General features: G+C 36.3%; 2 protein-coding genes and 2 long non-coding RNA genes across 6 annotated transcripts; 1 reads left to right on the forward strand and 3 right to left on the reverse strand.

The window, feature by feature from the left end:
* Positions 1-5,690: 5,690 nt before the first annotated feature.
* Positions 5,691-7,353, forward strand: LOC147520474 (uncharacterized). The gene is made up of 5 exons (XM_086594285.1): positions 5,691-5,874; positions 5,947-6,054; positions 6,126-6,233; positions 6,308-6,425; positions 7,268-7,353. The coding sequence occupies exons 1-5, from the start codon at positions 5,842-5,844 to the stop codon at positions 7,351-7,353; spliced, it is 453 nt and encodes a 150-aa protein (XP_086450411.1). The 5' UTR covers positions 5,691-5,841.
* Positions 7,354-13,745: 6,392 nt separating this feature from the next.
* LOC147520475 (uncharacterized) lies at positions 13,746-15,775 on the reverse strand. 3 transcript variants are annotated; one of them, XR_015214417.1, is made up of 4 exons: positions 15,635-15,775; positions 15,266-15,547; positions 13,949-14,037; positions 13,747-13,805 (listed from the first exon to the last, which is right to left on the reverse strand). It is a non-coding gene; the product is annotated as an uncharacterized LOC147520475 (long non-coding RNA). The 3 variants fall into 3 exon arrangements; XR_015214418.1 differs by having other exon boundaries at positions 13,949-14,101; XR_015214416.1 differs by lacking the exon at positions 13,949-14,037 and having other exon boundaries at positions 13,746-13,805.
* A 3,032-nt stretch (positions 15,776-18,807) lies between these two features.
* LOC147520476 (uncharacterized) lies at positions 18,808-19,533 on the reverse strand. Its single transcript, XR_015214419.1, has 3 exons — positions 19,170-19,533; positions 18,991-19,098; positions 18,808-18,916 (listed from the first exon to the last, which is right to left on the reverse strand). It is a non-coding gene; the product is annotated as an uncharacterized LOC147520476 (long non-coding RNA).
* A 5,334-nt stretch (positions 19,534-24,867) lies between these two features.
* Positions 24,868-27,086, reverse strand: LOC147520477 (cytochrome P450 84A1-like). The gene is made up of 2 exons (XM_086592024.1): positions 26,075-27,086; positions 24,868-25,655 (listed from the first exon to the last, which is right to left on the reverse strand). Exons 1-2 carry the CDS (start codon positions 26,984-26,986, stop codon positions 25,032-25,034), a joined length of 1,536 nt encoding a protein of 511 aa, XP_086448150.1. The 5' UTR covers positions 26,987-27,086; the 3' UTR covers positions 24,868-25,031.
* Between the last annotated feature and the right edge of the window lie 669 nt (positions 27,087-27,755).

Below are 27,755 nucleotides of genomic sequence, written 5' to 3' on the forward strand. Positions count from 1 at the left end.
ACCATGTGAATTAAACTACTATTAATGAAAGACATATTTCAATTGTTTGTTTTCATATTCACTTTGATTCATAGACAAATCAAAGTGAATACTTAAATCTTGATCCCTAGTAGAATTTCTAAATCTGTAAAGAGATTCTACTAGAACGAGATATTAAATTAGCACCTTATCTCTAGAGCACTTCTTCAACCTCTAGTTTGTTTTCCACTTCAACTATTTTGTAATTGAAGTAAAAATCAAACTTGTTAAATTTTAAGTAATTGAATTACATCTTCATTAGTAGAGTTATCCTCACATGGGTTTATCTAACCCTCTACAAGGGAGGAGTTAGCTCATGGTGAGATAACTACAACTAATGAAAATGCTCTAGAGAAGAAGAAGAATTATATTCCTAAAACTAAAACTACTTCTACAACTAATTTAATCCTACTCCTACTTTCTAATTTAGAGAAGAAGAAGAAGAAGAAGAGAGTGAAGGGCTACAAAGCCACAAATCACAAGTGAATTGAAAAGTTTATTTAGACCACCACCCTCCTATTTATAGTTTCAAAGGTGAGATGGGTGGTCAAGATTACATCTTACATTTTCAATCCAAATGTTACAAATTAATCTGCTTTTATAATAGAATTTATTTAATCTAAGTGGAGAAAAGTGGATGAAATAGTAATTCTCATTACAAGATAAATAATTAGGAGTAGTTTGTGCACTTATTAAGTGGAGAAAGTGGGTGATTACATAAACTTCCACTTAATGACATCATGATGAATAGTAATTAGATTTTTACTTTGTCTTGGTTCGGATTTGTTTCAACTCTTAGTCTAGTAAATTGATGGAAGTTGTATACCATTGTGTAGAGCTTGTTACGCTGATCGTTTTGACAGGTCACATGCCCAAAACGGAGTTCGGAGTCAAAAGATATGATTTTTCGAAGTTTTGCTAATTTTTCTGCAAGATTTGACCCGAAATTGACCATTTTGACCAGGCTTGCTTCATGGGCTAGATTTAAGCTTCCAATGGGATTCTTTTGGACTTGATAAAAAGGCTTTCTTTCCAATTAGCATATTCACCTTGTTTCCATGCCAAAATGATAGTTTTGTTGAAATTTCATCGTTTATATGTCGAAACCTGCAAAAGCATGGAAATACAATTATTTTGTATTTATTACACACATAATTAACCAATATATAATGTCTCTACGGGGTTTATATTATATTTTTGGGTACTTATCACCTTTCATGACAAAAGATATGATCATGTTACGACTAAGAAAAAAAATCCCAATATATATGAACTCACAGACCACCCAGCAAAAACAGTCAGGATCAATGGGAAATACATCCTTTCTTTATCCTGCTCCTTGTATATGTCAGGACTACCTTGTTTATGAATCATGTTCGTTTGGTCTTTTGTTGGTGACTTTGTGTGAGTGAGTTGTTAAGAGTGGAAAAGAAGTGGTTTGACTCGCACTTAAGTTTCATTTGTTCATTATTGGAAAGTGGAAGGACAACAAACCCGGACTCCCCAAGGAGTTGCATGTTTGATAGTGTTTTTCTGAGTTTTAACTGATTGTGTGTTTTTACCTACGGTACTTAATCAGAGTCGCATACATGGTTGAGACACAAAACAGGAATCACACTTTTAAATTAAAACGGGATCCCTCCTCCAATTAAAAAACGGGTTTTTAAAACTTAATTAAACCAATTTGTTAGGAAATTAAAACGGGTTAACAACAAAAACAGGAATCACAATTTGTTGTAAAATTTATATATGTATAGTTATGATTGTTGAACAAATTTTTAAAAGAGCCGGTGCGTATGCACGGGTCTACTTTCTAGTATATATATATGGATCTTAACAGTATATATTTATTTTAAGTTAAAATAAGTATGTAAGTAAAACTTCACCTAGAAATTAAATTCAAACCCAATTTTTTGTGAATAACATCTACTCACCATAAAAACTATCTCTACAAAATTTCTTTGGAAATTTCTAACTTAGATAAAAATTGTTGTCATCTTTAAAAAGAAATCAAACAGTTCCAGAAAATAGTGTTTTTGCAATCATCTTTTGTTTTAGAATTTTCCAAATGAGTTGAAATTTTGTATAGATGATGTTTATGGTGAGTCACTACACCAGATTGGTTAATAAAAGACAGGTTAAAAGACGCTAACATTAGTGCCGAATCTTTGGACCCGTAACCAGCGCCGTTTATATTACAAAAAGTCTCGTTTATTTTTTTGTTTGAAATCCTTAAAAAAGAAAAGCCCAATATAAACAGCCCAAAATGAAATAAAAACCACCGAACTCTTTTTTCTTTTTTCATTTCATTTCTTTTTTTCATTTCTCAGAGGTGATTTACTCAGAGGCGATTCCACTCTCTTTCGTTGTCCTCAATAAGGTGATTTTTCATTCTCCTCAAATCTAATTAGAAACCCTAGTTTTATCATTATATCATTATATTCTCCTCAAATCGAATTGTTAAATTTATTGATTTTGTTGATTTGAATAATTTTGATTTAGTTATCTTATTTAACTGAATTTTAACATTGATTTGAGAAATATTTTTGAATGAGTAATGCTTTTGTAAATATTTTAGGTATTTTTGAATAATTCACAATGTGAGTTCAAACTTCGAGGACACCACCGGTTGAACTTCCTATTGAATTTGCTGTAGTAGGTAATTTAACCATCACCAAACTTCTCTTCTAATATAGTTCCAAGCTTTATATTTGACTTTTACATATATAATAGTGTGTGGTTTATGTTAGAAGAATAACATCACTTCATCTAGATGCAATGCCATTCTGTTTTTCTTCCTTAAAGTTTTCCATGTACACTTTTCTATTGAATGGTGCAGTTTGTGTTATAGGTCTAGACACGGAAGCCCTCGTAACTTAGAAACTATTCCTTTCTACACAGCATTAGTTTTATCCGTCCTTTTACCTTCTTAGAGGAGTAATTGACACAGGTACTAGGTTTTCACTGGAAGGAAAATCCCATGTTTAGAATTGGTCTAATAACCTTTAAGTCTAAACAAATTTGGAGTTGCAGGAATTAAATTGTCCAACAAGAAATTCTAGTTTACAAATTGGTGTCAAACTGAAATGGGTTGGTGAAGAATATATATATGAACTCATTTGGGTATCAAACCGGACTAAACTTAGTTGATTATTGAGGTATGCATATGTCAATAAGTGTCCTTTGTCATGCCGATTGGGTCCTCATTTCTTAGAATTGGGCATGAAAGAAAATGGATTTAAAATTAACACTTTGAAGGTAGATATCGGTATTCTTGTTTGTCTCCCCTGTTTTGACATTTGTTAGTGTTTTTTGAGTTTGAAGGCTGCTATTGATAAACTTGATTTGATTATAGCCGCTTTATGGCCACTTTTTTCAGTATTTAATACCCAACAATTATGATTGTCGATATTGTTGTTGTCCTTTGGTATTATTTGTTTATAATTGCATTTATTATGTCCATTTATCTGTTAATTTGAGAGTGTCCTGGTCTGTTTCATCTTTTGTATCCTCACTACAACACATCTTTTGTGTCCTCAATAGGCATGCGGGGAATAAATCTCACAAACCAAAGCCATTTTTTTGTGTGATAGGAATGGCTCTATTACCACCAAACAAAGATTGGATGTCAACACCATTGAATAGCGATGAATACTTGGATGGACTTGAATCCTTTTAAAGTTCATGACCGATAGATTAGGAAAAGGAACTTGGTGCTCTTGTCCATGTGCGAGGTGTCGAATGTGAGTGGAAGGGTTGATCCGAAAATAGTGGTCTGACCATTTAATTCAGATTGGAATAGACCCATCCTATAACGACATGGTATTTTCATGGGGAATCATTTGAAGAAGATGCAATCAATGTTGAGACTGTTGGTCCTTCCTCCCATAGCCAATATGAAGATGGCTATTCGGAGACATTGATTTAGTTAGTGAAGAGTTGGGATATGCCCATCTTGATGGTTTGGATGAGTCCATGAATGGCAGTACATCAGATGAAGATCGAAATGTAGATGAGATGAGCTTGGACGATGATTCAAATTCTCATAATGAGTACCACTGTCATCAAAATCCAAATGACATAGGGAAGGAAACGAAGTTTAACAATTTATGGGAAGATGTGAAGAGGCCCATTTATTCATCTTGTAGGAACAATCAAACGAAGTTATCTGTAACAGTTGAGCTGGTTAACCTTAAGACGAAACATCAGCTGTCAGACAACTGTTTCACCGATCTATTGAACACTCTAAGAGGAATTCTCCCTGAAGATAATACCTTACCAGTCAGTACATACGAAGCCAAAGAATTGATCAAGTCTTTAGGTATGGAGTATGAGACGATAGATGCTTGTCCAAATGATTGCATATTATATTGGAAAGATGATGAAAGTCTACAATGTTGTCCAAGATGTGGTGTAAGTAGATGGAAGAATGAAAGAGGTGATGATCTATTAGAGAAGAAAAAACTCGTACCAGCGAAAGTATTCTTATAATTCCTATCAAGCAAGTGGATATGTGTTTTCTACTGCTGAATGGGAAATTAACAAGACAACTCAGAATTCCGGAGTTAAAATGAACACGATGACCGAGGGCCGCTCGAGTGCTAAAGATAGGAATCTTATCGATGAAGAAGCTACCTATTATGGGGTCATAAGACAAATTCTCGAGTTGAACTACTTTGACTTCACTCAAACTGTATTTTATTGTGATTGGGTTCGAATTGAGGATAAAGCGAATGGATGTTACTTTGACCCTGATATTAATTTAGTTTTTGTGAATTTTAGCAAGTTTCGAAGAAGTTCAAAGTTTGAAGATGAGCCATTTATCCTAGCATCTCAGGCCTCTCAAGTATTTTATTGTAAAGATCCAACAAGGAGTGGCTGGAATGTGGTGTTAGATGCTCCAAAGAGACTAACTAGAGATATGGATGCTTATGAAGACCCCTTGACTTTTGAGTCTAGAGTGCCTAGAGAATTTTATATACATCACATTTAGAAGATGTTGGAGAAATAGGTGCAGATTGTGTACCAAAAAATTCTCGTATTTTGAAAAAAAAAAATGGTGAATGAATGATATGCATTTGTAACCTAGTCCAATGACATTGGAAAAGGCAGGAGAAATATATGCATTTGTAACCTATAATCAGTCAAATTGGTACATGTTTTTTCTTTATGGATGTTTCAATGATTTTTTCAGTTAGCCAATGATTGATACTTTGCTCGAACACTTGAGCACTTGTTATTGTACACTTTTTATGCATGATTTATAAGATGTTGTGTCATAAGATTTATAAGATGATTTATAAGATTGATACTTTGTCTAGCATTACTTTGTCTAGTATAGTCATTAAGACATTTTAGACTTTGTTTCTCCATTGTACAATATTTGAGCCAATAATGTTTGCTTTTTTAGGATATGGCGACCGGGGAAAACATAAAGGTATATCTTAGTGATTAAAGATGTGTAAGTTTCATTGAATATATGCTATTTTCTAATGGTTTGTGTTCTATAAAGAGCTCAAGGAAAAAGTTAAAAAAAGGCCAAGAAGGAAAAGGTTGTGATGCATGATGTTATGCCTACAAATACTTGAGGGTTGAGGTAATTTCATGACTAGGTGTATAACTTTCATTGCATTTTTGTGCATACTAATGATTTGTTTAAAAAGGCCAAGAAGGGAAAAGCTGTGATGTATGATGATAAGCCTACAAATACTTCGAGGGTTGAGGTAATTTCATGACTAAGGTGTATAACTTTCATTGCATTTTTTGTAACGGTGATAATTCACCGTCCTCTCATTTCTTTGAAGAGCTCTATTACATGTTGTTATGCCTAGAGATATTAATGAAGAAATGACAGAGGTAATATCATTAACTAAAAGTATATAAGTTTTATGAAGTATGTTGATTACTAACGGTTTGTGTTATATAAAGAGCCCGGCACAAATGAGAAAGAAAGCAAAGAAGGATAAAGCTTCAAAACAGGATGTTTTGGCTGGAGATATGAATCAAAGAATATATAATTCTACTTCAAGGGGAGAGGTAATGTCATTACTAAAGGTATACAAGTTTTATGAAAATGTCGTTTACTAAAAGCTCATATTACTTTGAAGAGCTCAAAGCAAGGGATGAAAAGAATTGAAAAAGAAAAGGCTTCAATATATGCTGCGTTGACTAGAAATGAAAATGGTGGAGTACGATTTATCGATTCAACGACAAAGGTATCTTCATTACTAAATTGCTAAAGTCAATAAATTTCATTAAATAATGCTATCTACTAACAGTTTGTGTTAAGGGCTCAAACCAAGGTACAAGAAATGCTGAAAAGGGAAAAGCATCACTATATGTTGAGAGGGGAAGTGAGATAAATGGAGCATGCAAGTCTGATTCACTGGCTAATCCTGTTGCTACAGGTACTTGAAAATTAATTGGCCAATATATATAGTCTAAATTATATACATCTTCCTTTTGTTGAGTTACTTGATTGATCATCCACTCCATACATCTTCCTTTTGTTGATTTACTTGACCAATATATAGTCTAAAACTGTCTGTGACCATCTTAACTGCTTTTCGGATTAGTCCAACTGTGAAAGACAAAGGATTCTCCACTATATCACCTGCCCTGCATATCGAGTTTGTTAATACAATCCCATTGCCAAAGTAGCCAATCGGTAATGGTGGATCGAACTTAGACCTCCGGCCAACAACAAAAGAGGAGTTTTATCGTTGATCGGGCTTCATTTTCAAAGATTCAGTTCTAGCTTTCCATACAAAGGCAGAGAGAGCCTCGAAGGTACTGCACTTGTCAAAGACCCTTCCGCGTCATAGCTTTCATCTTGAGCTGTTCTAGTTTCTCGTGGTCAAAACAAAAGGACACGTAGTGCATTTCTTCTTCGTAAAGCTCAGAAGTGTTCGATATATCCTCTACCTCTGCAAATTCATGATGGGGGTACTCTATCTTTGGTGGGAGAGTCAGAGATACACCTCTGGCAGTTTCACCCCACGAGTTCACAAAGTCCATTGCGCCAATCCCATCAAACAAGCAATGGTTCATTCCCAGCCCAACAACGAATCCTCCACATTTGAATCTAGTGACCTGGAAAGACCAAAATTTAAGTACCTGGAGAAGTGTTCCTGATTCCTCCTGTAGCTTCTACTAGAACTGGAAATCATTAAATTTTACTCTGATCTTACGATTAGAAATCTCGCTAAGTTACCATTACCTGATCGCTTAAAGTTATTCTCAATTTCAGGATCAGGTGCTAGGATGTGCCATCAAGGTTCAATGCCTTCGTTTATATCACGATTTTTTGAGCAACTTGGTGGTAATGAATTTTGAGAAACAAGCTTAACCTTTTCTTTAATATCCACAAAAAAATTAAGTTTGAATTCATTTTCTAGATGAAGTTTTATTTATTTTTAATTTACAATAAATATATACTTCTAATTGGATGTGTCTAGTCTTGTCAAAAGAGTGTTAAAATTTTGAACTATTAGATAAATTTCAAACTTGAACTCAATTTTTGGTAAGGTTAGACATGTTCTAGGGAGCTAATTTTTTTTAGAGGTGATCACATCCCTAAAAATCAACTCTTAGCTCATTGTATTGTATGTCATTTTGGTATGTTGTATGTGCCCGTATATATTTCTGATTTACATGGGTGACATGACCAAACAAATGATGGGTATATCATCCATTATTTTCATAGGCCCATGAAAAGTAATAGGATATTCTTGTAGATTGTGGAAATCTTATATATTGTGGAAAGATTCTTAGCATAAGTTTAGGAGTTAGTTTGGTAGTTTCCTACATTAGCTAGGTCATTGTGATTGTATTTATATATATTGAGGTGAATAGAAAGAGAAGAGTAAGCCGTTTTCTCCATTATTCTATATGTTTAACATGGTATTGGAGCCTTTTTCAGTCCTGTGAGGGTGGGTAATTTTTTTCCAAAATTTTTTTTTTTCCTTTTTGTTGTGATACCATATCATGTCTGGTACTGATACGCCTGTCTCTCGATATGAACCTTTTACCCCTTATTATCTTCATCCATCGGAAGGTACGGAGTCTGTGATTAGTCCTATTTTATTGTAAGGCAATAATTATGATGAGTGGATACGTTCACTTCGTAATAATTTGCGTGCTAAAAATAAATTAGGGGGTTTGTCGATGGAACTATTCCTGCACCGGATGCTACTTCTCCGGATTATGGTCAATGGGGAATAGTTAATTATATGCTTGTGGCTTGGATTTTTAACACTCTTGATGCTTCAATTAGGAAAATTGTTCCTTTTCCTGATCAAGTTAAAGTATTGTGGGATGATCTACATGATAGATACTTTCTTCGCAATGGTCCTCGTATTCAGGAACTCAAAAATCTAATTGCTGATTGCAAACAATGGGGTAGATCTATTGCTGAGTATTATGGTGAATTGTGTACTTTGTGGGAAGAATCGGCGAGTGCCATAAAGTTGCTTTCTTGTACGTGTTCCGCTGCTGGTGAGTACCGTATTCTTCTAGAAAACGAAAAATTGCATCAGTTTTTAATGGGTCTTGATTCTAAAAAATATCATGACATTGCTTCTGGTCTATTGATGCTTGATCCTTTGCCTTCGCTCTCCTATGCGCATGGTAAGGTGCTCTCTGCAGAGAGACACCAATCTGTTATTGCTGCTCAAGATTCTCGCAATGATGTGGTAGGGTTTGCGATTGATGGTATGGCGCAAAGTAGGGCGCAGGGTAGTGTTGATGTTCGTCTGTGCTCTCATTGTGGCCGCTAAGGTCATGAGAAAGACAAGTGTTTTCAGTTGATTGGGTGGCCCGAGTGGGCTGGTAATGGTGGTCGTAGTGGTGGTAGGTCGAGTGGCCGAGGAGGCTGAGGAAATTATGGCCATGGAGGAAGCCGTGGGCGAGGTGGTTTTGCTGCTGCTATGGATAGTGGTGCTAGTTGGGTAGAGTGTGGAAGTGTACCTACCCTATCTGATGTCTAACTACAACAATTGGTAGCTGCGTTAATTTCTTCTAAAGTCTCGACTTCGACTCCACAGTTGCATGGTAAGAAATATCTAGACCAATGGATTATTGATTTCGGTGCAACAAACCATATGTCCGGTAATCTCGATTTATTTTTTGACGTACACAATATTTCTTCAGAACATGTTGGTCTTCCTAATGGTAAACATACTACTACAACTAAAGAAGGTCATATTAAACTAAGTGAACACCTCATTCTGGACAATGTGTTATATGTTCTTGCTCTAAATTTCACTAACAAGCTATGTACTATGCAGGACTGGAGTTTGATGAACCTGATTGGAGCGGGGGAGCAGTGTAATGGGGTCTATTTTTTCGTCCAGTTCGTTGTATTCAAGCAAATCGTTCAACAGTTGCAGACTCAACTTTGGTATGGCATAGGCGTTTGGGTCATCCATCTATGAAGGTGGTGCGGTCTTTACCTGGAGTACTCAGTAGTAGTAGTTTTACTAAGTTTTCTGATGACAATTGTCAAGTGTGTTTTTTGGCTAAGCAGCCTCGTAACTCTTTCCCATTAAGTACAAATAAGGCTTATGCTTTGTTTGATTTGATACATTGCGATATTTGGGGGCCGTATCGTGTTGCTTCTAGTTGTGGTGCTCATTATTTTTTGACCATTGTTGATGATTGTTCTCGAGCTACATGGGTGTATTTGATGGTTGGTAAGTATGAAGTTGGCCAATTGATTAAAAAATTTGTGCAATGGTCAGCACTCAATTTAGTAAGTATGTTAAGGTGTTACGGAGTGATAATGGGCAAGAATTTTAATGTTTACAAGATTTTTTTGCTCAATTGGGAGTTTTGCATCACACTTCTTGTGTGGATACTCCATAACAAAATGGTCGAGTGGAGCGGAAACATAAACATCTTCTTAATGTTGCTCGTGCTTTGCGTTTTCAAGCTCAGTTGCCTATTGATTTTTGGGGTGAATGTGTTTTGACTGCTTGTCATCATATTAATCGGACACCAACCCCTGTTTTGGATGGTAAAACTCCTTATGAGATTCTTTTTGGGAGTCCATCCCCTGTTACTGCTTTAAAGGTATTTGGGTGTTTATGTTATGCTGCCAATAGGCCTCGTGTTAAAGATAAATTCGGACCCCGTTCTAGGAGGTGTGTGTTTGTGGGATACCCATTTGGTCAAAAAGGTTGGAGATTGTATGATTTAGATACCCATGAGTATTTTGTTAGTCGAGATGTGAAGTTCGTGAAACATGTTTTTCCTTTTTCCAAACCTGAACCTGCACATAGTTCTACTCCTGTACAACTTAATAAATATTTGTCACCTAATACTTGGATTGATGTCGTGAGTGAGTTCTGTGGTGCTGAAGACGTGGGTGGTACTGGAGTAAGTGGTGACGGTGTTGTAGACATGGGTGGTGCTCCGTCAGGGAGTATGGCGTCTGCTAGTGCAGGTCCTGGGGGTGCTGTGACATATCGTGATGGTTTGATGGCTCCACCGAGTTCGAGTACGGTGATGGATGGTGAGGTACCTTGTGACACTACGACATTTTTGCATTTAAGGGGGAGTCCATAACTTCTTGAAGCTGGAGATACTACTGTTCCATTGCCAAATAATGAGGAACTGGGTAGGGGTCATCGGGTTAAAGAACCTTCTACGCGCCTTCGTGGTTTTGTTACCAACACTGTTGTTCGAAAGATAGACCCCCCTGCATCATCTACTACTTCTCCTGTTTCATCTCGTTCCTCAGGTAAGCAGTTCAATATAGCTTGTTATGTGGATTATAATAAATTTTCTGTGAGACATAAACAATTTTTGGCAGCAATTACTAAGCGTAAAGAGCCTACTTCCTTCAAAGAAGCAGTTCAAGATTCCGGTTGGCGTCAGGCTATGAAAGAGGAGATTGATGCCCTTGAAAATAGAGGTGCGTGGACTCTGGACGACTTACCTCCTGGTAAGAAGGTGATTGGTAGTGGTTGGGTGTATAAAATTAAATATCACGCAAATGGTCATGTTGAACGCCTTAAGGGACGTCTTGTTGTTTTTGGTAATCGTCAGGTGGCCGGTATTGATTATAATGAAACTTTTGCTCCTGTTGCTAAAATGGGAACAGTTCGTCTTTTTCTTGCTGTTGCTGTCATAAAAAATTGGGAGTTGCATCAGATGGATGTTTGCAATGCTTTTTCTTCATGGGGATTTGGAGGAAGTATATATGCAGCTCCCTCCCGGGTACAGTAGTCCTAGTCCAGGGAAGGTGTGCTGGTTACGTAAGTCTTTGTCTGGCTTAAGACAGGCGCCTCGACAGTGGTTTGCTAAGTTGTCTGATGCTTTGAGAAGATTTGCGTTCGTACAGTCGTATGCAGATTACTCCTTGTTCAGTTATCAGCAGGGTAATGCCTCCCTGCATATTCTTGTTTATGTGGATGATTTGATAATTGCCGATTCCACTCATGATGTGGTTTTGCGGTTCAAGAAATATTTAAGTTCTTGTTTTCATATGAAGGATCTTGGTGTGTTAAAATATTTTCTGGGTATTGAAGTGGCTCGTGGTAATGAGGGATTATTTCTTTCCCAACGCAAGTATGCTTTGGATATTTTGACGGAAGCAGGTATGTTGGGTTGTAAACCTATTGATACTTCGATGGAGTAGAATCATCGTCTTGCATCTGCGGCAGGTGATCCCTACGAGCATCCGAACCAGTATCGGTGTTTTGTGGGGCGTTTGGTGTATTTATTTGTTACTCGCCCTGAGTTGAGTTATTCTGTTCATACTCTCACTCAGTTTCTGAGCAACCCGCAGATAGCTCATTGGGATGCTGCTATTCGTGTTTTTACGGTCAGACGAAAGGACACCACGGTCGGGGAATTTTATTTGCGTCCTAGTGATATGCGTTGCATGCTTTTTGTGATAGTGGATCGGGCGGTTTGTCCCTTGACCCGTCGGTCATTCTCACGGTTACTTTGTACTTCTTGGTAGGTCTCTGTTTCTTGGAAAACCAGAAAACAACATCTGATGTCCTTCGTCTGCCACCGGGCGAGTATCGTGGTTATATGGCTGTCCACAACCCTAATGAGCTTAAGTGGTTAAAGTCATTGTTACGTTCTCTTGGTGTTCTTCATTCTCAGCCTATGAGGTTATTTTGTGATAATCAGTCTGCCCTGCACATTGCGAAGAATCCTATCTTTCATGAGCGTACGAAGCATATTGAGGCAGATTGTCATTTTGTTCGTGATGAGTTACAAGCTGAGAATATTTCTACAGCATATGTTCTTACTGGTCATCAGGTGGCTGATATTTTGACAAAGGCCCTTGGGCATTAGCAGTTTGGTTATTTGTTACGCAAGTTGGGCATTTGTGATTTGCATGCTCCAACTTGAGGGGAGTGTAGATTGTGGAAATCTTGTATATTGTGGAAAGATTCTTAGCATAAGTTTAGGAGTTAGTTTGGTAGTTTCCTACATTAACTAGGTCATTGTGATTGTATCTATATATTGAAGTGAATAGAAAGAGAAGAGTAAGCCGTTTTCTCCATTATTCTCTGTGTTTAACAAAAAGTTTATAGTTTGTTGCTGTTGTTTTCTCTCTTTGTTTGGTTTCAAATTTCACCAGTAATGTTTTTAATATCAGTGAACTATACCCGATCTTAGTGTTATGTTGTTCTCCGTAATTGTGTAGTGCACGCAATACCAACGATTAAAATGTGACCATATATGTGTCCATTCACATGTCAAAAACAAAAATTGACGCATTTTTTGCTTTGCGTTATTATTTGTTTTATCTTCTTTTTAGTTGAATTCTTTTTTGTTTTATGTAACAAATAAGATTTTATGCATCTTTTGATGTGATGTGGTAATCTGTGAAGTAAAAAGTGGATTTAATACTTTCATTAGCCATAACTTCAATTAAGCCTATAATTATATTGTTCTTAATAGTAAGTGTATGTTTCAAGTTGTGTTAAACTGTTTTGTGTACTTTAGTGGTGGGCTGGTGGCCCTTTATTTTGCCAAAATAATGGAGGCCCAAAACACTTGCTTTTGTGGTTTTGCCTCAGGGCCGGCACTATGGGTATATCATCCATTATTTTCGTAGGCCCATGAAAAGTTCCTAGTTTGTTGCTGTTGTTTTCTCTCTCTTTGTTTGGTTTCAAATTTCACCAGCAATGTTTTTAATATCAGTGAACTATGCGCGATCTTAGTGCTATGTTGTTCTCAGTAATTGTGTAGTGCAATACTGGTCAGGTATCTACTTTTTCTGACTGCTCAAAATAATTGGCAAATTCATTATTCTAGAATCACTACAACAGAATTGTAGGGGAAAGACACATTCTGGTGTGTCTTTTCTCATAAAGAACGACACAGGCAAAGTGTCGGATTGTGACCCGTTTATTGGGTTGTCTTTTATTTTAAAAGACGATACAAAAGTGACTGCTCACCAAATTGCCTTGTAAAATGACGCTTCATTGTGTGTCTTTTTATAGTTTTGGTTTTTTAAAAAATAACACAAAACTTGATTGTTCAGAGCTCACTAGAGATTTCTGAACCAATAACCCTTGAGTAACCTTCAAATAAACACTAAAATAGTATATGCATATCAAAATGAGCATTCCGAACATTTGTTTTGTATGTAGTTCAATCACCTAGTATTGAGCTAATTGAATCACCTATTACAAGAATAAAAATGTTATTTTCCTACTAAGTTTCGGCTTTGCTAGTTGCCTCGATCTAAATCCTTCCATTTCACTAAATGCACAAATCCTCCACAACTTGCTAATTGCACGCATTGCCATTTTCTTCACCTGATTCACAAGCAACATTTTAGATTAATAACTTCAACAGCCAAATCCAGTTACTTCATCAAATAAGTTTATGATCTATGTACTCAAATAAGTGACCAGAATTTAAAGGACAATCAATTTTCTTGATTTCTGTCTTCTACGACTCAATCTTAAGTACATCATACTATGCAAAGGACTTGCAGAGATGCAGCTCTTGGTCTTCAGAAGAAACTTTGGCAACTCCCCTGTCAAGCTATTACCAAACATGTTCAAACTTTTTAGGTTGCGGAGGTAACCAATGGAGCTAGGAATTCCACCTTCAATGTCGTTAAAAAACAAATCGAGATTAACAAGTGAGGTCATATTTCCAACTGAACTAGGAAACATCCCATAAAGATTCAAAATGTCCTCGGGATTCGACCTACCACCTCAAGGATAATGCTGTTGCCAAGGAGTGTACCTTCGATTCAGAGCCCCCACGCAGAGAACTAAGCGGGTTAGGAGAAACCCAACTATTACAAAGAACTCAAGACATAGTAGTTCCCCGTATGTAAATCCAGTTAATGTAGTGGCTCAAGCCATAGTAACTCCACCAGTAACAGAGTTAACTTAGACCACTGAGGTTATTAACTGTGCCAGCATAGTAAGGAAAGATCAAGTTTACTAAATGGCGAAAGCTCTTTTTGCCACTTTGCGAATGTTTTAGAAACAAGCCTTGAAACTGTCATCATTGGCTATTTTCATTGATCATTTGAACTCTACCCAATCAACTTAATAGAACCTCAATGTGCAAATTTGAAAAACAAATTAAAAAAAACAAAAAATCAGACACATTAGTTTAAAAAATCAGAATGAAAAGGACTAATAATAAGTTTAAAAAAAATCACAGATCTTTCGATCTCTTTTTCGATATGAACTTATTTAATCCTCAAAACCCAGCTTTCGACAGGTTTAGGTAGTGCAATTCTCTTAACGAACCAAAGAATTCAGGTATAGAGATGCCTTGAAAAGAATTCAAACTCTGAAACTCAAATCTAAATGCCTCAAGGATTTGAGTCCTAGCAAAGCAGGACCAATGATCCCAGTCAAGTACATGGTATTGGGATAGGGGTTGTGGAGATCAATACCATTAATTTAGTCTCTATCATGTCTATTCAAAAGATATATATTAATGATGAGCTTCTGGTGATACATACCAGTATTTATCCCTTCATTTTCTCATAAGTTGACACAAGTTAGGGAGTTGAAAAATGGGAAAGTTTGCTGTTATTGGTCTACTAGTTATATTTCTTTGGGTGTTGAGAAGAAAAGTTTTAACCTGAGCAAGGATGAATTACCATTCTGAGTTCCAGCAAGAACATACTAACTGTTTTCATGCACTAACACAACATTGAAATCCTACGAAAGTAATAAAAGGAGATGAAACACCAAGAACATACTAACTGTCAATATAGGAGTAAAGATAATAAACAACGTCATACCTAAATAAAACGAGTAAAAATGGCTGGCCATTTGACTTTTGCAGGAAAATTTAGCTCTCCAAATGTCTTTTTTGACCCAAACAATCTCTCGCTGCGACTGAGGACAAGAGAAATTTGGACATTGTACATTTCCAGGGAGGAATCGACATTCATATCAGTAAAAACATTCGCTTTTGTTGCTCGTCCCTTTGCAACCACTTCCCTATGCATGTTCAACAATTCACACAACTGCATACCATGTGAATAGTTTCCACAGGATTGTGTATTTGCTGGTTCCCGTACCTACAAAACAAATATACATTAGCAAAGAATATCAAACTAAGCAAAAAGCACTTACGAAATCCAGCCAATATAAGTTAAGTAGAGTACACTAGATGTTGATGTATCAGCAGCAACGCTCTTTGTACATTGATCTTTTATTTCCATCAGGATTTGGGTGAGCGTAATCATATGTTTCTCTATAGTCCCAACCCGTTCTTCAACCATAGTGCGTTGTTGAGTCTCTTGGTGAAGCTTTCTTTGGCGGGACTCGATGCTATGAGAGAAGTTTTGACACACCAACACCCATACCAAGCACCGCGACCATATTGATCGGGACCACATACTTGTGCAACTGGATCATTGTCCAAGTCCAAGTCAATGCTAGATGGGTCATCTTCAATTATAGCATTAATTCTAGCCTGTTACAATAGAAAAACACCTGTGAATCTATTGTCTAAAGTTGTATTGAATCAGAAGTTCATAACATATTCCTTACATTCTATTGCATTCTATACTCATCTCTACTATGAGTTCTATCTGTGCATTGCTATTACAAATATGTCTATAATATCTACGCAAATATACAGCAGGAAAGGAGACATACAACAAAGGAGTAATTAGAACAAGAGAAGGTACAAAACAAGGCAAAGATAAGAAAAGAACCATCCTCCTCCGGTAAGAAAAGAACCATCTTTGCGTGTATGGATAGCCATGTATGAAAGTGTTCGGGTGATCTTAACATTTGGATTCTTCTTTTTCCGAAAAAAAAAAGTATATAATAACCGATTTGGAATAGAAACCTGGTTTTATGACTTCACATAAACCGAGATGTAAAGGAACATACCAAATTATGGATGGTTCTTGCCGCCCTCTCCTTCCTTCCGATGTATGTAATGATTTCAAGGCTTTTCTTGAGTTCTTGCCCACCACCGATTCGGCTTCCTAGAAGGTTTTGCTTCATTATCTACAAACCTGTCCCAATCTTCGCTTCTTCCTTTTGGGCGTGCCTCTTCCTTTCATCGTCATTGTCATACTTGTCATAATGTTTAACTTCGAAGCCGATGCTTGTACTCCTCCAAGACTTAGCAAACTTCTTTGAGTTGACATTTCTTGTACACTTCAAAGAATACCATACTGGTCCCCGCATTGATTGGAAGACTATGCTATTTCGGACATTGAAGATACATCATACATGAGATTGGCATTGGTCATCCCGAGACCGAGAAATTATGGGCCACTGTGGACTTTTGACCTGAATAAAAATCATTTTGTTTAAAAGAGTTATTATTGATAACAACATTAACGATGACAATAACACTCCTAAGTGAACACCACCGCTCAGCTTCGGGTTTATATGCCTATAGATCTATCATTTGATTCATTTCTAAATTTAAGATCTTCCACGACAATTCTCGGTCAAAGATAAAATGATCGAGAAGTTTAATTTTTCGACTTGTCTTGTGTATACCTCATATCTCCTTGAAGTTGAGGATTGTGAGGAGAACTATCTAAACTCTTGACAATAGATTCCTAACAAGTATAGGTAATAAAGCTAAATGCTTATTAACGGGACTCTCCCAAATGGATACAAAACAAGGCTAATATGTGTTTAGTTTATGTGGACAATGGATGCAATATGATATTAAGTGTCGATTTAATAGATGAAGCCGAGGTCGAATACTATTTTCTTCACCATGGAAATTGATCCCAGTATTTCACCATACCATCCAACATCAAAGAACATACCACAGACATGACTTTCACCATAAATGATTGTTTATTACGAAAGACTCGAATAAACACAATAAGAATACCAGTCTATATTTTCTGAAGGAACAACAACGACACAAGTGCTATGCAACTACTGTAACTAAGTGGAAGGGGGGTGGGGTGAATACACAACTAGGTAGAAAGACAACAAAATTAATATTAAGAACTTAACATCGTAAACTAACCTTAATTTTCTTCCAAATCAATCTCTTAGTCGGAGAAGGCACATCCTTAAAACTTTCATAAAAATATAGGACAATGGGTTTTTCAGCGGTTCCACCAAGTGCCTTTGGAATAGCTATAATGAATCATCTCCAACCGCTTGTCCATCCGCATCAAATTCAATTTTCTTATTTCCTATACAATCACAAAATCCAATCACTTTAAGTAAAAACCCAAAAAATTATTTTTCGTTCTTTCCATGAAAAATGCTATGCATGTGATGTGATTGAGAGAAAAGTTTATGTACTAGAAGACCGGCCCATCATCTTTGGCGTAAACTTGGAAAGCACTTGATGACGACCACTGAAAAAGATGAAGTATACCCATTCAAAATTCATTACCAGTAATTAACTTTAAAGAAAAGGTTAAGCTTGTTTCTCAAAATTCATTACCACCAAGTTGCTCAAAAAATGGATATAAACGAAGGCATTGAACCTTGATGGCACATCCTAGCACCCCGATCCCGAAATTGAGAATAACTTTAAGCGATCGTAATGGTAACTTAGCGAGATTTCTAATCGTAAGATCAGAGTAAAATTTAATGATTTCCAGTTCTAGTAGAAGCTACAGGAGGAATCAGGAACACTTCTCCAGGTACTTAAATTTTGGTCTTTCCAGGTCACTAGATTCAAATGTGGAGGATTCGTTGTTGGGCTGGGAATGAACCATTGCTTGTTTGATGGGATTGGCGCAATGGACTTTGTGAACTCGTGGGGTGAAACTGCCAGAGGTGTATCTCTGACTCTCCCACCAAAGATAGAGTACCCCCATCATGAATTTGCAGAGGTAGAGGATATATCGAACACCGAGCTTTTACGGGAAGAAGAAATGCACTATGTGTCCTTTTGTTTTGACCACGAGAAACTAGAACAAACTCAAGATGAAAGCTATGACGGGTAACCTTCGAGGCTCTCTCTGCCTTTGTATGGAAAGCTAGAACTGAATCTTTGAAAATGAAGCCCCGATCAACAGATAAAACTCCTCTTTCTTTGTTTGGGAGGTCTAAGTTCGATCCACCATTACCCGATTGGCTACTTTGGCAATGGGATTGTATTAACAAACTCGATATGCGAGGCAGGTGATATAGTGGAGAATCCTTTGTCTTTCCGTTTGGACTAATCCAAAAGCGATTAAGATGGTCACGCATGTTTTAGACTATATATTGGTCAAGTAAATCAACAAAAGGAAGATGTATGGAGTGGATGATCAATCAAGTAACTCAACAAAAGGAAGATGTATATAATTTAGACTATATATATTGGCCAATTAATTTTCAAGTACCAGAACAGCAGGATTAGCCAGTGAATCAGACTTGCATGCTCCATTTATCTCACTTCCCCTCTCAACATATAGTGATGCTTTTCCCTTTTCAGCATTTCTTGTACCTTGGTTTGAGCCCTTAACACAAACTGTTAGTAGATAGCATTATTTAATGAAATTTATTGACTTTAGCAATTTAGTAATGAAGATACCTTTGTCGTTGAATCGATAAATCGTACTCCACCATTTTCATTTCTAGTCAACGCAGCATATATTGAAGCCTTTTCTTTTTCAATTCTTTTCATCCCTTGCTTTGAGCTCTTCAAAGTAATATGAGCTTTTAGTAAACGACATTTTCATAAAACTTGTATACCTTTAGTAATGACATTACCTCTCCCCTTGAAGTAGAATTATATATTCTTTGATTCATATCTCCAGCCAAAACATCCTGTTTTGAAGCTTTATCCTTCTTTGCTCTCTTTCTCATTTGTGCCGGGCTCTTTATATAACACAAACCGTTAGTAATCAACATACTTCATAAAACTTATATACTTTTAGTTAATGATATTACCTCTGTCATTTCTTCATTAATATCTCTAGGCATAACAACATGTAATAGAGCTCTTCAAAGAAATGAGAGGACGGTGAATTATCACCGTTACAAAAAATGCAATGAAAGTTATACACCTTAGTCATGAAATTACCTCAACCCTCGAAGTATTTGTAGGCTTATCATCATACATCACAGCTTTTCCCTTCTTGGCCTTTTTAAACAAATCATTAGTACGCACAAAATGCAATGAAAGTTATAAACACGGCTCACTATGGATCATAAATTAATTTATGATCCATAGTGAGCCGTGTTTATGTTTTGTCAGACATTTTTAGTTGATGAAAGATAATTAGTTGGAGATGTAATTATGTAACTCATCTTTTATACCACAAAAGGATATATATGCATTTTCCTGATTAGATTAGAATGTGAGCATCTCTGTTTTGCATCCAGTGAAGTTTCACCTTTCTGACCAACGGAATCAATATGGCCTACAACTAAGTTTATGGAATCAGGCAAATTCCTACTAATAAGAAGCATGGATGATCCAAATTTTACACCAAGGCTTTATGATAAAGCACAAATTAAGTCTTCCTATTTGTTGTGAGGCTCTGAGCCTGACTACTTTTAGTGAGAACTCTTTTTGACTTGCACAACCATGGGGTCGAGTTTTTTGTTGTTTTTTTTGTTTGTCTGTGCGAGGAAAGTTCTACCGTCTGGGGATATCTATCCTGTAAGGGTCATTTTCCTTTGAATGGGGAGGGTGGTGCCGTGGTGAAAGTAATAGGTCAACAATCTTTTGCCACAAGTTCACATACCGACGGAAACCGTCGTTTATCACTTCAGTAGTCAGCACTCAGCACTCAGCAGCATATCAAGAATAACTTGTTGATAACATTTCTGTCCAAGAATTTTATTACCTTTCTTGTCAGACCAAGACATCAATTTTGATGAACTAAATAAGTTTGGTGATTCAACTATTGGTAAGTGCAAACTCAAACAGAAACAAACTGGATTATATGTGAAGATTTCCACATCGGGTATATTATGTGTCTTGGCATGCATCATATCACAATCCTTCCTTTTTGTGGACAGTGGCTTATGTTTACTGCTGCTTTGATTTCTTTCACATAATAATGTAAATCCAGTTGCCTTATGTTTTCTGCATGTAATAGTACACTCGGATCGAGATCGAGCTTGTTTTGAGCGAGTGGTGAATGATCCTGCCTATATGTATCTTCCTTAAAAAGAACAGTTTTAGAGGGAAGTCCCATACGTTTCAGAAGTTGCAGATGAATGGAATTGCCCGCGAACACTAAATTGATTACCTCTCACTTCTGGTGCAAACAGCTAGGTTTAGACGTTCTAGTACAAGTTTTCTATTTAGTATTTACCATTATTGAATGAATACCTTTTTGCTTGGTTATTCCCCCATTTTGCCCAAAAACAATAAATACAGTGGTAACTGCTCACCTCAAAAAAAAAAAAAAAAAAATACTAGTGAGAATTAGTACTAGACTACTTGGCCCCCCCCCCCCCCACAACCAATCCTGCATCTACCCCGGATTGAAGGACAACCTCATATCAAAAAACAAGGCATGGGCTACCACGAGAATATCCTCATAGGGATGAGGGTTCCGAGACCGTTGGATGTGTGATCCAACGGTTCGAAAATCAAAAACAAAAAGGAAGAGAGAGAATGTGAATTTGTTTTATTTTGGACCGTTGGATCACACATCCAACGGTCTCGGATCTCGTCCCTATGAGGATATCCTCGGGGTAGACGAATGAACTCAAAAAAAAATCCAAGATTGATGTGATACATAAACTGATTAACGCGTAACCTAATATAGTACAATTAACTTGTGAAGTATACCTGCTGGGAATTATTAAACCGTTAGTTTTGTCAACCAGAATGATCTTGTTAGAGCATCTTTAGGAGAACAACAAAAAAAACACCAAAATTTTGAACAAAACCAAACAAAAAAAACACCAACCATCTTTAGGAGCAACATCAAATTTTCGACATCAAATGACGCGGTTTTGGATAAGTATTTACCATATAGCCCAATCTGGGTTTCTCAAAATCTTTTTGCTTGTTTATTCCATCTTAAAAGCCCAAGCCTACACGATTTTGGAAAAAAAAAAAAATAAAAAATACATCAACTTTCTTTTTATTTTCTTTTCCCAATCTCATTGGTTTTGGCAAAACCGCTTATCAAAAAATCCCATGGGCTTAGAAATCTTCATAGCCCATGGTGTTAAAAAAAAACCGTGAGAGATTTGATCCACCGGTACCAAAAAATCGGAACCAAATATTGGCCGATTTGGTGTTTGGTTTGGTGTTTTCATCAACATATGCTCTCCTGAAATTGAAAAAATACCAAATTGTTAGAAATTTGATGTTTGATGCTAGATTGGTATTACTCCTAAAAATGCTCTTAGTTCTGTGACTTCTGTCAACCAGAATGATCTTGCTAGCCTATCATCTCATTTAGGCTATATATCAAGGGATCCATATATAAATGCGTGCGTGCATTGTAGTTTTGTAATTATTTTAATGACTTGAGATCTTGGTCTAATCATGGACTAAAATATCGTCGATATATCCGATATATCGCCGATATATATCGGTATTTTGGTACACCGATATCGATATTGAAAAACATATATCCACCGAATATAGAACTTTTTTTCCGATATATATCGAATTTCCGATATGAAACTTTATATCGCCCGATATAATCGATATTTCGATATAATCGATATATATCGGTTGACTTTTGACCATTTTAAAATATAAATCCGATTTCCGATATATCCGATATTTAGATATATATCCGATATTTAGGATATTTTAAATAGTTTGGATTGGTTACCAAAAATAGATATATAAATATGAAATATCCGATATATATCGGTTTTTGGGTACACCGATATATTCATCGATATCGATATTTTGGGCCTTGGGTCTAATTGACTTTCGGTGTTGCGGCTGAGTATTGAAGATATATTTTGTTATCTTTTCCTAATCTTTAGTATTCATCTACTAAAACTAATGGAAAGTGATGGAGACATGTAGATCGCGACTGATAGGAAAAGCATTTGTTGTGCAACCAATGATAAACACAATAGAAACAACAATTTACAATTACATGAAATTAACTAAATAATTTCTAAATAAATAGTAAACTACTCACCAAAATAGCAAACTAATCAACCAAATAAAAGAGACGATTTAGTGGTTTGGCTTGTGCCTAATCCACAACCAAAAAAAATTCCAGTTGAAAGAGAATCAAATAATATTACACACCTGAGTTTGAATATAAACAAAACTCTTGAGAGAGACATCAAATCCCAAATCCTAACAACCAATTTTACCTCACACCCAATTTCTAAACCCTAACTTTATTTATATAGTGTAGTTGAAATTTCAGTTAATTTTGACATATGGCTGCCAAAATATTGATACCAAAATGTCATCCCAACACTAATAATCTACAATATTATTTTAGTTTTGTTTAGCAAGTAGCATTAGAGCTTTCATGATATGCTTAGGTGAGCTTCGTGTTCTATAAAAGAAAACATAGTTTGAAAACACATCACTTACTGTAGGTTAAATGAACAAAGTACGATAAACTAAATGAAATCTAGAATTGCCGAAGAGGTTACAGAGTTAACTCGCCCGGCCTTTACATTGTAATATATATATACCTTTGCTTTTAAGCTACTTCTGTTGGAATATATTCAACCAACATATTGCCGTGATATTAACTACCACTCTTTACTATGAACACTGGGTTGAAGTTTGCCTTAAATGGCACTGCGCGTTTTAAACTTCAGAGCGGATTCCTACGTTAGTTCTACTTCTCTAATTGTACAAAGAAACAGCGCCACTTTGTCTTTGTTTGTTCTTTTGTAATTTTTATGGCGAGCAATGGTAAGGTGTCCACAGGTCTATTAACTAAAACATTACAAATGCATGGTATTCTTTGAATTGCAAGTTCTTTGACGAGTGTTAGCTAATAAACTTTATTCCGAGGATCGAAGACCCTACCTCTACATACTTCCGATTCTCTTCTTAAATTGTGTCGAGGGGATTTGCACAGTAGTCACTTCACTCACTTGTAACACATGCATTATTTTGCTTAATACAAATTACCGTTGGCAAAAAAAAAGTGTTAGCTAGGATTTAAGAAGTGCACTCCAGAAAAAGAAAACATATGCATTTGTCAAATTGCATGTTGCGTGGGCGGGTATATTTGCTGAGGTGAGAAGTTGTAAACTAAACAAAGATCATCCCCTCGAACTTAAAATACTACCATTTGTCTGATATAAGTGACCATTAAGCACTTTTGGATTTTTGGCTCGAAACCAAAGATGATTAAAGAACTTTTAACGTAATTAATAGAGGGTAGGTATATATGGAATGGGATAGCTATAGGAACTCCATTTTATCGTGACTCTAAAGTTATTCTACTCTTAAAAGTAGACTTACAAGATGAATTGAGAGCTAAATTTTTTTGTAGAGATATACATCCATCACACAATGGAGCACACTCCAAAAAAAAAAAAAAAAAAATAGTTCAATTGAATATGTTTAATCATGTTAAAAATTGTTATTAAATTAAAAAAATTGAGCAGTTAGATAATTTCATAACATTCTAAACAATTTTTAACAAGGTTGTACATCTTTAAATAAATTGATTTTTTGTGAGGATAATCTCTATTGTGTATAAAACATCTCCACCAAAAATCAATTACTAATTTATTATATTTAATAGTGGATTAACTTTGGAGTCACTTTAAGTGGAGTTTATATAACCGTTCACCATCCCATATGCAATTAATGCACTCTTCATATCTACTTGAACTGGCTAGGTGTGAAGTGTGTATATTCAAAAGGGTTAAGGATTATTATCAACTAGATGGGGAAATTATTTCCCTCTGGATGGGGAAATTAGGGTCCTCACAGTCTGTAAAAAAAAAAGTCCCCAACTAAATGGGGAAATTAGGATCTCTTCCTAAATACACAAAAAAAACACGGTCAATACAAGTTGTTGTTGACTTTTTTTTTTTTTGTGTACTCAGAGAGAGAATCTAATTTTTCCATCTAGTTGGAGGAAATCTAAATTGGCTTATCATGTAAGAAGGTAATACTAAAAAATCCTATTCAAAAAGAATTAAGATAAGGATTGAGGATTTTCAGTTCAAATCCAACCCACACAGAGCGCAAGCAAACAAGTAAACTATCTATATCTTGCTCCAAACACCAAGATGGAATCATGCTACCACACGTACTCATTCAATTATTTTCATTAATGCCCTCCCTTATTTCTCATATATAATCCCACCCTGATCCATAAGGAGTGTATCTATCTACCTTTTAATCATGTAATTTACATCTAAAAAATATTATTTACACTTTTAATTACAATATATCTAAAACATTAGTAGCCCCTGTATTAAACTTTCAAAATGGAGTAAATCCAGCCTCTTTTTTGATAATTATATTTCTCGCGCAACACAAAAAAGAGACTCAAAAAGCAATGGCAACTGTCTTTTATTCCTTATTTTTACTCATTTTGTCTTCCAATTATTTTTTGTTCCTTCACAAATTAAAATAAAATTTTGTTGTATAATGGAAACATATATGATTTCTCAATCATTAGTTAAACAAGAAGCGGGCGGCTTTGCCACTCAAAATAAACGGACGTTGAGACGAGGACTCGGTACAGCAACGAGTCGACTCGCTCTTGGAGCGGTGAGTCCAAATACGTCACTCATGTCCAAGTCACTAGGCTTCATTCCATTTGGTAATTCCCAGGAAAAGCAATGGAGTAGATGAACCACAGCTAACTCTAGTCCGTAAAGGCCCAGTTGCATACCTGGGCATGAACGTCGACCGGACCCAAATGGTATGAACTCGAAATTATTCCCTTTAAAATCAGCAGCTCCTTCGTTAAGAAACCTTGATGGTTTGAATGCCTCCGGATCATTCCAAGCAGTTTTATCCCGCCCGATGGCCCATGCATTAATCACGACTCGTGTTCTGGCTGGAATGCGGTACCCGGCTACCTCGGCATCCTCGGAAGTCTCATGCAGGAGGAGTGGGATCGGTGGGTGGAGTCGGAGAGTTTCCTTTATTGCACATTTGAGGTAAGTGAGTTTGTCTAAATCGCTTTCTTGGACTCGTCTGTCTTGGCCCACCACCTCATTGAGCTCTTGTTGGACCCTCATTAGATTTTCCGGACTCTTTATTAACTCCGTCATGGCCCACTCGATTGCCGAAGCTACTGTTTCAGTCCCACCAAACATAACATCCTGCACAACAAATTTGAGGTTTTCAAGCGAAGAGGATTAAGACACTGCCTTGAGTAACGTAGCACTGAATCACTGATTAGCTTCAAGAAAATTGCATGTAACTAAGAAAATTTCACTAGTTATATGTATATTCAACTATTTTTGTACAAAAAATATTGCCAGTAGATAGTGTGTTGAAAATATAGATTTTGGTCCGATGAATGAAAGATCGTTCTCATTATTTACACCTTTCTCTTAAGTCTTAACCAGCTCTCCAAATTTATTCTATTTGTCGGTCCTGATTTTTATTTTCGACAAACTTTCAATATGACAAAATCCCAAATATGTATCATTTTAGTCCTCGTTTCTAGATATTTTGCTAACTAAACTCAAAATGGAAATTGGTTGATTGGTTATTCATAATATAGCTTACTACGTACCATGATGATGGCTTTGATATTTTCTCTAGTAAGGTTGACGGATACTTGTAGATCGTTGAACTTGTTATTCTTTGCTTCTTCACTGTAAAATGCGAGTAGATCATCCACCATATCGGTATCATCAGCATCATTTGTTTTCTTCTTTTTTGCCAAGTGATCATCAATTATCCTATCAATGAACCGGTCTAGAGACTGCCGAGCCTTACTGAGTCTAGTATTGAGTCCTTGAGGGTCGACCCAGTTGAGTCCAGGGAAGAAATCAGCAATATTAAAAGCACCAAATAGCTTAGAGAACTCTTGCAGAATTGATACAAATTGATCTTGACCTTCAATCAGATCAGACCCGAAAGCAGCTCGATAAATAATGTTATTAGTGAGATTAAACACCAATTCGCCAATATTAACGGGTGACCCGTATTTTGTAGCAACTGATCGCACAGTACACTCAACTTCATCTTGCACGGAGGCCCATGACTCGGCCCGTTTACGACTAAAGAGTTTCATGACACAAAGCTTTCTCATCTGGCGCCAGAACGGACCATAGTGTGCAAACGCCATATCAGCTCGATCGTACGTCAAGAATTTGATGGCATGAGTTGCAGGACGATTAGAAAATATGTTGTCTTGTACCTGAAGAACTTCACGAGCAAACTCAGGTGTAGAAACTACAACCATGTGAAGTAGACCGAGACGAAGGTGAAAGATTCCACCATATATTTTCGCGAGTTTAGCTAGCCCTCGGTGAGTTAGCTGCTCTACCATGAGCATGTTTCCGATCACTGGTAAGCCCCGTGGTCCAGGTGGATATGGTAGTTTTCTATGTGTTCTTACAAGAACAAGTAGTAAGAAAAGCAAAGGGAGTACGAAGAACATTAACATGTTTAAAGGTTGCAAAAGAGTTGCAGGTTCCATGATTGAGTTATGGCTTACAGAGTTCTTCGTAGCTACCACTCTTTTTAATGTGTGGCTTGTGTGCTAGTTTTTTTTTGTTTAGAGATATGGGTGGTCTTTTTATACACCTAAATATTAGTGCAAAGCTTCCAGTCAATTTAATTGCTTTCTCATTCGGTGCAACTTAGCACAAGCTACCTTAATTTATTTTGGAATTTGATTTACATATACTTTGACCATTGACAGGAGTTTTTATTTAGATTTTAAATTTAAGTTGAACTGTTAAGTCACTAGTATCTTACTGATTTTCTCTCTCAAAAAAGAAGTAACATTGCCTGGGAAATGCTTTTTTTTTTTTGATGAACAGAAATGTAATCACTTGTTACTGACTAAGTGCCTATTATTCTTGGAGATTTTTTCTTGATTTACCATATGCTGATTAGTATTCAGATATTTTTGAACTTTGATGTGAACACCATTTTTGTATTACATATTTAGACGTTCACACGAACTGAATTTATGACCGTTTGACTCTTTCCATGTTTGTACAAAAGTTTAGCAAATAGTCATCAGCTTGGTTTAATTTTCCTTATTCCCATTAGAATGAAAATAACTAACAGAATCTGATTGTAATACTGGCACATTGCATACGTCACTAATTCACTATAAGATGGATCATTTACTTTGCAGATCCTTATTGTAAATTTGTAACTTTGTAAGCATCAGAGGTAAATAGTATGATACAATATTTCATTATCGTGGTCGATGCACACACAGAGCTTTGCAACTA

This window comes from Coptis chinensis, chromosome 2, assembly GCF_015680905.1.
Source record: "Coptis chinensis isolate HL-2020 chromosome 2, ASM1568090v1, whole genome shotgun sequence".
Classification (NCBI taxonomy): domain Eukaryota; kingdom Viridiplantae; phylum Streptophyta; class Magnoliopsida; order Ranunculales; family Ranunculaceae; genus Coptis; species Coptis chinensis.

What these genes read in the sequence shown, in the direction of transcription:
- LOC147520477 (XM_086592024.1), bottom strand. Translation starts at nt 26,986, where the DNA reads ATGGAACCTGCAACTCTTTTGCAACCTTTAAACATGTTAATGTTCTTC. An exon ending in ATATCAAAGCCATCATCATG is followed by an intron (nt 25,656 to 26,074) that starts GTACGTAGTAAG and finishes TTTGTTGTGCAG; the next exon opens with GATGTTATGTTTGGTGGGAC.
- LOC147520474 (XM_086594285.1), top strand. Translation starts at nt 5,842, where the DNA reads ATGCCTAGAGATATTAATGAAGAAATGACAGAG. An exon ending in TTAATGAAGAAATGACAGAG is followed by an intron (nt 5,875 to 5,946) that starts GTAATATCATTA and finishes TGTTATATAAAG; the next exon opens with AGCCCGGCACAAATGAGAAA. An exon ending in ATTCTACTTCAAGGGGAGAG is followed by an intron (nt 6,055 to 6,125) that starts GTAATGTCATTA and finishes ATTACTTTGAAG; the next exon opens with AGCTCAAAGCAAGGGATGAA.